The sequence below is a fragment of the Poecilia latipinna genome, unplaced genomic scaffold (genome assembly GCF_001443285.1).
Source record: "Poecilia latipinna isolate Pla-1442-1.1 unplaced genomic scaffold, P_latipinna-1.0 Scaffold1550, whole genome shotgun sequence".
Taxonomy (NCBI): domain Eukaryota; kingdom Metazoa; phylum Chordata; class Actinopteri; order Cyprinodontiformes; family Poeciliidae; genus Poecilia; species Poecilia latipinna.
This window is the reverse complement of record NW_015114166.1, coordinates 114,764-125,692: the sequence shown is the minus strand read 5'-3', so window position 1 is coordinate 125,692 and position 10,929 is coordinate 114,764. Positions and strand designations below refer to the sequence as shown.

Below are 10,929 nucleotides of genomic sequence, written 5' to 3'. Positions count from 1 at the left end.
CCCCACAAAAAGGGGTTAATTTTTGGAAAAAAAGGGCCCCCCTGGGGGGGCGAGCCCCTGGAATTTTTAAAAAAAAAAAAAAAAAAAAAAACCTCCTCCTTCTTCCACTCTCTGCAGCTGCAACGTCAAACATCTCCAGAGGCGTCATGTGTGTATCTCTCGTCTGGAAAGGCCGCAAAACTGGGGGGAGAACTGCTGCGAGGTCCGCTATGTCATCCTGATACTCGCCCCGTCCAAAATGGTAACACCTGCAGCAAGATTTACATTTTATCGTTTGTGATTCCTAATTGTCTTTACTTATCTTTTTTTTTTCATGTTATTTATAGTTAATGATTGTGATTTATGTGTAAGATTTCCCAGTTTTGTAATGCCAGCCATTTTGATCACTGATTTTTTTAAATTAAATAATTAAAAATGCCAACATCAGGTAGTCAATATTTACAGTGACTTGCAAAAATATTCATGCCACTTAAGTTCATTGGAATTTTATATCATCGATCAACACAAATTCAAACATAATAGTGAAGAGAAAGCAAAAAGCTTTTCTACAAAAACAAAACAGTAAAATCTAAAGGGAAAAAAAATTGTTACAGGTCAATGTATTCATCTGCCTTTATTTGGACAAACCTAACAAACACAGCACCACCAACTGCTTCTCAAAAATATGTCATTAGTAAAGAAATCCAACCTACATGTGAATGTATCTCAAGGAGGAAAGTCAGTCTGGAAAACCCCAGAGTCCAACCAACAAGATGGTTCAGGAGAACATTCAAAAATATACAATACACAGCTCTCACTTTGTATCTTTGTTTATTCTTAATGTGGGAAAGAGGAACGTGTTACAACTAGAGAACTAAATGTATATACCAGAAAACAGCTCCGCCTATCAGTGGCAGATTAGCCAAAAGGAAACATCTAAAACAAGCTAAAGATTTGGATAAACTGTTTCGAAATAGAAGGTAAGAATGATTACCTAACATGATAGACATTAGCCCCTAAACAAGCCTGGTTTATCTAACAGGAACTCAAACATTGTACTGGCTACTACTTTTCCTTTCCCTCCGTTACCTAAACAAAAAATGTAATCAAACATTGGCACATTTTGTCCAGTGACCAGACCACAGGTCACAGCTTTTGAAGTCTTCCTATTTCTGCCAATAAGCAGGTTAGTAGTTTATCATATTTCCTGGTTGGGCTGACTATTTCAACCATCCTCAACATTTTTGGATCATTTAATTTCTCACATTAAAGTTTAGAGATGTTTTCACCCCTGACAGTTTGGTAGACTCTGATGGATTGGGAACCAAAATTGTAAAATTATTCCCCTCCTCGCCTGTGGTGGCGCTGCACCAACAACTACTGGAGGAAATGACATGAAAACCTCTGAAGAAGACACTGAGTGCAACTTCATTCCTCATGAAATGTAAACAAAAATGGAGTGGCGTCTGATTTTAGCGGTTGTAGGATTTCTCCTTTGTCTTTGGTAAAAGATCGCAAGCAATTTCTCCTGCTAGTGCTAGACTCACACGTTTTGTTTGGTTAAATTTACCCAGAATATCCTGCGCTTTAGCCCACTTCCTATTTGGAGTGGTCGCCGGTCCATTTGGCATTCAAACATACTTCCGAAATGCTCCACAGTTCAATCAAACCAGACCTAGGTTTTTAGGCGGACCAGAGTTCACTTCACACCTCACCAAACGAATCAGTTTTTCTATGCAAGCAAACTAAACAGGGCAGGTAGGAATGCACTTTAAGTGAGTGCTATTATCAATATTTGCTCAAACAGCATCATGGAGACTAAGGAACATGCTGGAAGTTTCTGGGAGGAAGCTTTGGAGAAGTTAAAAGCAGAGATGGTCTTTAAAACGATATCCCAACCTTTAAACATAACCACTGTCATTCAAAAACTTAAATTCTACGACAAAACCACAAAACCTGTTCTGACAAGGTCATCTACCTCTCGACAAATGTGGTGGTAGAAAGAAAGCTATTAGTGAAAGAAAATCTAAGTCTCATCTGCAGCTTATTACAAGTCAGTTTATTTTGATATTATGATTAAAGTTTTCATCTAAATATTTATTGGTGGGGGGGGGGTTTAGATAACGATTGTTTCTTACATTTTTGTATTTTTTTTATTGTAGAATCTCCTTTTGTTCCATCAAAATGTGAAGTATTTCTGGCAGCCATAAAACAGTTCAACCTTTCTGTTCCTTTCTGCTCCATCTCGAGCTTTTAGCAAAATACATACCTGGATAAATGCATTCACAGTTACACATCACTCCCCTGTCTTCAGAAGGCTGAGTGTTGCCCCATTCCAGCAAGAAAGCCACCTCCCAATATCTGCCTTTTATTGCTAGAAAAACAAGATTTTTTTGTCTCATTCTGTCCTCGAATATTTTATTTGCCCAAACCGACGAGAACACCAGTTTCACCAGTATTGTCATGTATTGAGGGGAGGGGAGAGGAGCTAGCCTGCAATCAGAGATGCCTCAGTTAACTATAATATATTTTCAGTTTGTTTGCGTCTCTGGTCTCTATCTCATTTTCCCACACCAACCCTTATTTATTTTTGTTCCTTTTTGTAGTTCCTGCAGCACTCTCCTCGCCAGTCTTAGAGGCAGCAATCAAAGCCACTAATGGCATTCTGAGAGACATTATTCTGAGCCCCAAGTAAACACGAAGACCTATTATGCCTCAATTATGCTTTATGGTGACTTCCTCTGCAAGAGAACATTTTTGAAGGGGCACGATGATAATAATAATGGGAATTCCTCTGCTTGGTGAATGTACAGTATGTTAATCTGTATCCGTTTTGGTGGAGCATTTTCCATCACTAGTCAGGCAACAAGCCTCAGAGAAGTTTTTTCCTTTTTTTTTTCTTTTTTTTTTTTTTTGCTTAATTGCCCATGGTAAATATATTTAGCATTCAAGAACTTTTAGATTTTTTTAAAATTATTATTATTTCATTACTTGGTTTTATGTATGGTTTCAAAACAGTGTGAATATCCTCTAGAAACGTTAACGTTTTGAGGTGTTACCACCACAACCTTCAACATATTTTCTGGGGTAAAATCTAATTATTTTATAGCATCTAGGGGCCATCATAATAGTGAAGCTCATGGAAAAAGATGCAGGGTTCTCAAAATTAATTATGGTACAAATAAAAACTGAAAAGTGTGGCATGTACTTATATTGATTCGCCCCTGAGTCAGTACTCTGCAGAATGACCTTCATCCCAATTACAGCTTTGCATAATCAGTTAAGGCCAAGTATTCGTATTCAACTTTCAGTTTTTAGAATTCAACTCAGAAGTTTGTTAGGAAATGAGATTGACATCTGTCAAAAGATAATAAAACAATATAAAAGGAATATCAATTTTTAAAACAATGTTTTATATCCTCTTATTAATGTGCTATTTAGTGAATAGAAAATTATTTTGTTCATTTTAACTTACCTTAAACAAGAGAAGTTTAGTGTGATTTAACTTCACAGTGAGAAAAAAGGCACATGTGTCTTTTTATTAAATGTATTTTATAAATGCACTTTACGTGGTTTGAATTGTATTTTCATAAAATATTTTTAAACTTTTGTTCTGTTGATAATAGTGTTGCTTATTCTCCACTCCCCCACATTTTTATTCATCTTCATGTGTTAATATTTTTTGTATTAATATTACTATTAATATAATTTGTAGATAGTTTGGCTTTATAACTCAAAGGTGATTTGTAAGCATTTGATTCAGGAAGGCAGCTCCAGTTACAATTTAATCAGAATAAGTTTTGAAGGGTTAAAAATAAATGGTAGACAGTCACATGTCTGTGAAACATTGGTAAATACACACAGAAGCTTAAAAATCGACCCCTCAAAACATTTAGTCCCAGCCTCTTTTATACAGCGTCGTCTTAAGCCATTCACCACACGACTGCTGAACATTCCCACAACAATGTGGTGACAGTTTTTCTGGACCTTTTCCACTGTTGCTTTTCGATAAGGCTGTTCTGTTTTTCTTCACAGTGGGAGACTCTGTGCCGGGGATTCACTCTCACAGTCAGAGCTGTGACAGAGGGTTTGCAGGGTTACTTTTGTCTAGAGAGCACAAGAGGCAGAACAAGACGCGACAAAATATGTTGTAGAAATCCATGTTCTGTGAGAATGTGTCCTCGATGACTGGTGTTTGTGCTCATCACAATCACTCAACTGCAACATACAGGTCAGATTGCATAGAAACAACACTTACACACACAAATTTTCTTTTTACACATGGTCTAAAAGTAACACTGTAACTCGAGTCTGACTTGAAAAAAGTCCCAAATCTCATTTTTATTCAAATTCAGATTATTGATCACAAAGGGAAATTAAATGTCTTTAATTTTGACTTTGAGCTGCTTCTGTTTTCTCTTCAGTCCCTGAAGGCTCGTTTTTTTCTTATTCAACATTTCCTTTAGTTCACTAGTGACGCAGAGCTTGTTATTAAGGAATCATTTCACTGTTCTTGTGGGGACGGTGTTGTCCACACAGAAGTTTATGTACTCGGTCACACATCCAGTCATGGTACTAATGTCCTCTCCACATGGCTGGCAAAGAGCAATCCAATTTTTAGCCTCAAGAGGTGACATCAAGTTGGGGTGTAAGCCACAGGCCAACACTGACATGATACACTAATCCCCCTGTGAAAGGGCAGATCAGATTTGTATAATTGTTCTATATGACTTATAAACAATCTGTCCCTGTTAGATGTAGTTTCATAATAATGACCACACACACTCCTCTTGAGCTGAACTTTACATAAAAATGACTGGGGTTGTTACAGAACAAAACCACACACGTGCAGTGCAGCAGGAGTTGCCTCCTTTCCTCCAAAATCTCTTTTCATAGGATCTCCCAATTTCCCCACACTACCGGCCCAAGTATGCAGCTCAAGTTTTTCAAAGGGAGTTGTGCCTATAAAGGAGAGTTACTCCCTCGTTCATGATTTCTTTAAGAGAATGCATCTAAAACAGTTTGTGTTGGTGAAGCTGGGTTTCAAAACAACAAGCGCTTCTGAAAATACTTTGAGGGATTATTAAGGAAGCAAAAAAACATGAAGCCAAAAACACCTCTGAAAGCGCACGCACACACACACACACACACACACACACACACACATGCACAAAAGTCTTCAGAAAGGTTTTGCAGACTTTGAAGTCTGTTTATTTTCCTGCTGTTCAGCAAAAAGTGCACAAATAGGGATGCCAGTAATGTTTCATTTGAGCTTACCTTTACTTCACTTCAAAATTCAACATGTAGATTTAAATTTGGAAACGGGTTCTAGGGATCTGTGCTGTAACAGAGTTTTCTATCAAAATGTGAGATTTTCACAGTTTGCAAAAACAAAATTGGCACAGGGATTGCCTCAAAAAGCTGTAAGATTAAGAGATTCAGTAGATGTCAAATGGCCCAAAAGATCAAAATTACTGGTACTGTTTAATGAAACTGTTTTCCCCATACAGGTTCCTTCTGTTTTTGATTTTTGTTTTTGTCACATGCAGATACAAAATGTAGAATAATACAACATAAATGTTGATTTCCTTTATTGCAGGGAGCAAAACCTGCCATCAAACATTTGCGTTGATGGAATTGCAGAATTATTTTATATCAGCCACATTGTGAGTTTTGAAACAAGAGCAGTCTGTTTAAAGTCATGCCACAGCATTTCAAATTGGGTTTTTATCATTGCTCTGCTGCATAATCCAACCAAGGTTGAACTTAAGGTCACACAGGGAGGCTCACTACGGTTCCATATTTTCACTTTTGTTGGATATTTGATCTCGCATGAAGCACCAAAACATTCAAAATGACTTTTAACTCTTTCCTGTCACTTTGTTTCTCATCTGATCTTAAATTGCCTTAGCATAAATTAAGACACGTCGGCTGAAGGCTCTCATTCAGACGGTGCGTTCTATTCGTCGCATCCAAACGAATCAAAAATAGTCTGAAGAAAAGCATTCTTAATGCTACGGCAAAAAATAACGTCTCAGAACTCCAGTATCAAACAGAAGTCAACATCTGGCAAATGCCGTCTGTCCACCTTGACTCATCTGAGGATGAGGCATCACTGATGCAGAGTCCTCCGTTCATCATTGGTATCCTGTCAGTGTGGAACATGGCACACACATCAAGTTGTGATGGAGTCAGGTCACTGCACAAATGTGGGCACAAATGGTCTCTGGTTTCCTGTTGATGCCTCTCAAGTCCTCCCTCATTCTCCCATGACCCATTATCCTCCAGAAGGGATAAAGGAAAAGCTGGAGCTGCGCAGCCAGCTCAGGTTGTTGCTTCTTTTTTTGGCTTCCTACAGTCGCTGCACTCTGAGTTACGTTTGGCTAAACTTGCTAACTAATTGGAGGCAATTCCAATCCAGAAACATCGAAGTTTATTTCAAATGGTGTTTGAGTAATGCTTAAAATGTCATTGCGTCGGAACAGAAGTCGGCCATTACTGACACAGAAAATGGAGGCCACCAGCCTTCTTCCTGTGTGAAACATGTACTTAGAGCAACATGGCTAAAGGCATCAGGTGGCTTTTAAGATGGAGATATATTTTCCTAGTTTTTAAAGAATCAAATGAAATACATTTCTTTTATTTGTAATACCAGTTTAATCAGTTTACTTATAAATTAACGAGATGACCCGTCAACTAAGTACCTAACAAATCACGTTATTTTTCTATTTAAATTCATTTTTTTTAATGGTTTATGACAAAAAGTAGTATTTTATGGAGCGCTGTGACATAATCAAACCATTTGGAGTTTGATGTATCACAGTAAAATTGTTTAAATTGAGCTTTCCGAGATCGAAGACAAAATGTACAACAAAAATAATGTGCCAGACTAACAAAAAATATTAACTTTGAGATTAAAGTTGTAATAATATGAGAATATAGTCTCGATGATGCAGGAATAAACTACCAGAATAAAGTGGCAACAATAAGAGAATGAAGTAGTAATTTTATAACTTCTGCACTAAAAAGTTGACTTAATAAAAGGGAAATGTTGAGCCTTTCATGAAAGTTATATTTTGGTATCAGTTTTATAAATACGGTATACTTAATATTTTAACACATCAGCATCAAATTGTCATCAGTAGTAGGATTGTACAAACTGCTGAGTATTTTGAAGAAAGAATCACAGACTAGACTGGTCATAACTCTATGAAAACTTTGCTCTCATTAAAGCAATTTTTTCTGTTAATTCCATGATTTTCTAATGGCAATATTGTGTCTTTGTGCTAATATTATGAGATAATTAAAAAAAATCTTAGTCTGGCCCTGTCTTAAAAACATCCCCTTTTTTCTGATAATAATTGAAGCAGACTTTAAAACACTATGATAGCCTGTGTGACACAATCAGTGTTTGTCATTTTTCTGTCTCTCGTAGAAAAGCACCAAGACGGCGATGGAGCTGGGCAGGACGTTTGGCACCCTTTTCTCTGACATCTCCTTCAGGCAGAAGCTGTTGGAGACAAAGACGCAGGAGGAGTTTAAGGAGGCTTTGGTGTTCCAGAGGCACCAGCTCACAGCGGCCAACCAGCAGCCCATCGTTCTGGGGAAGAAGGAGACGGTCCCCCGCAGCCACAAACCTCTCAAGGTGCAAAACGTCCCCTTTCAAAAACAAGGAAAAAAAGTACAAAAATCGCGTATAATTTTCTTAAAATAAGAAAAATTACTTGCCAACAGAACAAGAAAATTTTGTCAAGAGTTTTCCAAAACAAGAAAAAATATCTAACCAAGATGAACCTACAAATATCTTAAAATTAGTGTATTTTTACTTAAAACAAGCCAATTTTACTTGTACAAGATATATTTTTATTTTAAGAAAAATATTCTCAAGTAAAGAAAATGTTACTTGACATTGAATTTCTTGAAACTATACATATATCATTTATATTAGCATGTTTTTTACAAATCCAGCTGGATTCCTCTGGATTTTGAAGAGATTCTGAAATACGTGTAAAATGTAATTAATTATAAGTAACGCTGTGGCAGCTATATCTTGTTCTGGTTGCTTCTGCAGATGAATATTGGGGGGGAAAATGGGATTTTGGGTAGCATTCACACATATTTTGTAGTGGCATCGTATTCCAACATTATGAATTACTATCTTTAGTTTGCTTCTTTGCTTTAAGTTTATTATTTTTCAGCTTCCTCTTCAACAACTTGAATCCCTAACCCATGTTTAGCTAAAGTGTTTAGACACCACAAATTATTTAGCATTTTGTCACACAACAACCACAGTCTTAATTGTATTTTGTTGGGATTTTATACGATACATCATCTCAAAGTGATGGATGCCTCTGATGTTCTATTATTAATGACAATGAATAGTATGTCCAGGAGTGTTCAGAGTAAAATGAACACTTTATAGAAACAAAGTTCAGTGCTTTAAGCATCTAGGGACTAAATATTTCTTTTTCAAACTCAGTTTGGATGCAGAGTGTCTGGAAACATAAATGCATTTAGATGAGATACTTGAGTTTCTGATGTATCTTGACTTTGACTCTTGATTCTCGTTTTGCAGTATCCTGTTTTATTTTGGTTCTGCCTGCTCTGTGTCCTTCTTATGTCTTGTTTTCACCTGTTTATTTCTTTCTGCTCATCTGACTTTGTATTTGAGTTATTTCTGTGTTCAGTAGTGTTCTGTTTGTGTATTTTTCTCTAGCCTTTGGTCTGTGGGCATTTTCTTTTCAAGTTTGTGTTCACTTATTTAACCTTATTTTTGTATTTAACATATGTCCTCCATGTCTGTTTTGGGTCATCCTTAGAGCCACTAACATTGTCACAGGGACGGTTTTGTGGGGATTGGTGTTAGCGTTTTTCATCAGACATACATTTTTTGCTTTTACACTGCAAAAGCACAAAATGTTCCCAATTATTTTTTATGTCTGGTTTCTAGTGCAAATATCTTAGATCACTTGAAATAATTAATAAATAACTTTTTAGCAAGTTATGTGAGCTTGTTTCAAGTCAATAATTCCTTAATATTAATATAAAGTACTAGTTCCATTGGAAAATGATTTAACTTATAACAAGACATTTTTCCAGTGTTAAGTGAAATATTTTGCCAATGGAACTTGTACTTTTTATTAATATTAAGGAATTATTGACTTGCAACAAGCTCATATATCTTCCTGAAATTTTAATTTTAAGTTGGTAAACTTAAATTTACACAAAAGACATTCGCACTAGAAACTAGACAAAAAATACTTGGTAAAATTTAGTGATTTTGCTTGCAGGTCAAAAAGTTTAAGTTCATCTGATCAGAGCACATTCTTCCATGTTTACTGTTTCCGCCATCGTTTACGTGTGCGGCGTACTTTACATCTTTCTCCTCAGTATTATTTGACACTTTTACAAAAAGGCCAGATTTGTGGAGTCCATTAGTAATTCTCATCCTGTCAGCGGATGCTCCCGCTTGTGCTGTGGATCTCTGCAGTTCCCTCAGCCTTACCACCTGGCTCCTGGCTGCTTCCCTGATTAATGTTTTCCTTGCCCTACTTGTCAGTTTCAGGTAGACTGCCATGCCTTGGTAGGTTTGCCACACACTTTCCATTTTCATATGACAGATTGAGCAGTGCTCACTGAGATCCCAAACCTTTCTTTAACTTCAGAAGTCACCTAATTAATAAGTAAAGGTGACTTCTGAGGGTGTTTTCACACCTGATAGTCCGGTAGACTCAGTTCGATTGGGACCAAAGTTGAAACATTTGTTACATTTTCAGCTGCTGTGGTTTGCTTTCACATTGCACCGAGTCAAACAAACCAAAGCTGTTCACACTCTCACTTGCTGCACCATAACCACTAAAGGAAACAACAGGGAAATCTCTGAAGACACTGAGCACAACTTCCATCTTCAGAAAAAGGATTTCTCTTGAGTCATTTCTTCTAGATTCGCACATTTGTACTGCACTACAGCCCACTTCCTGCTTTTGGAGTGTTTACCATTCACAAAGGCATTCGAACCGTTTCAGAGTTCACTTTAATCGAACTGAGATCTAGATATTTAGGCTGACCAAAGTTCATCAAATGAACAAGATGTTTTAGACAGAGTTGGATTAAAGCGGACTGAACAGATGAGTGCAGCCAGTGTTCACTGCCTGCAACACTGTGAACACTTTTACAAGCCACTGCAGCTCCAACTTTTCCTAAAGCTCTTCCAGCGGCGCCTCATCCTCTCATACCACCTGTCACCCTGTCCTGCTCACTCAACTGGCTTTACTCATTCGTCTTTTCTCTCCTCCTAATCAATCAGCATCAACTTCTGTCAGGCCTCCTCAGTGGGTAAATGACCTTACATCTCAGTCCTGTCAGAATCCACTCCTCCCCTTAACTACACAAACGCCCACACACACACGCGCACAAACACACACACACACACCAACGCACGCACGCCAGAGGGGTTTTATTCAATTCCACGGACCAACACCACCTCCTAATGTTACCTTGACAGGCCGTGGCTCCTAGACATTTCCCTCGTTTTTTTTTTTTTGTCCTTCCTTGTTTTTTTTAGTCGCTCAGGATTTTGCTAGGTATTTATCCCAGGTCTAAAAGGGCTCAGTGCCACTCAGAGAAAAAAATTGGCACTGAGATTTTTTAAATAAATAAAGGTAGAAAAAGGTTTGGGGGGGGGGAGGAAATTTTAGCCATGGCAGTAGTTGGAGCAGGTAGAATCAACAGCAAAGCGATAGTTAAAAAATAAGTCAGCAGAAAACTGCCTTCTCATTCCTTCACATCAGACCACCCACAGCAAACCACTTCCTCATACTTAAAAAATAAATAAATAAATAAATGCCAAATTGTTGATGCTTTTCCTTTCCATTGCCTCACACTTTTGACCGTTCAGAGCGAATGGTAAACAGGTGGACAGTAATTCCCTCTCTGAGACTTTATGTTTAT

The 10,929-nt window shown here is 37.4% G+C and overlaps 1 protein-coding gene across 4 annotated transcripts in view; it reads left to right on the top strand.

Moving 5' to 3' along the window:
• The window catches only part of slc4a11 (solute carrier family 4 member 11), a 121,536-nt gene that overhangs the window by 76,401 nt on the left and 34,206 nt on the right, over nucleotides 1–10,929 (top strand). For all 4 annotated transcript variants that reach the window (XM_015058559.1, XM_015058558.1, XM_015058560.1 and 1 more), the window contains 2 exons: nucleotides 118–241; nucleotides 7,415–7,624. In XM_015058559.1, coding sequence (XP_014914045.1) covers nucleotides 118–241; nucleotides 7,415–7,624 — 334 coding nt within the window. The remainder of the gene's footprint in view (nucleotides 1–117; nucleotides 242–7,414; nucleotides 7,625–10,929) is intronic.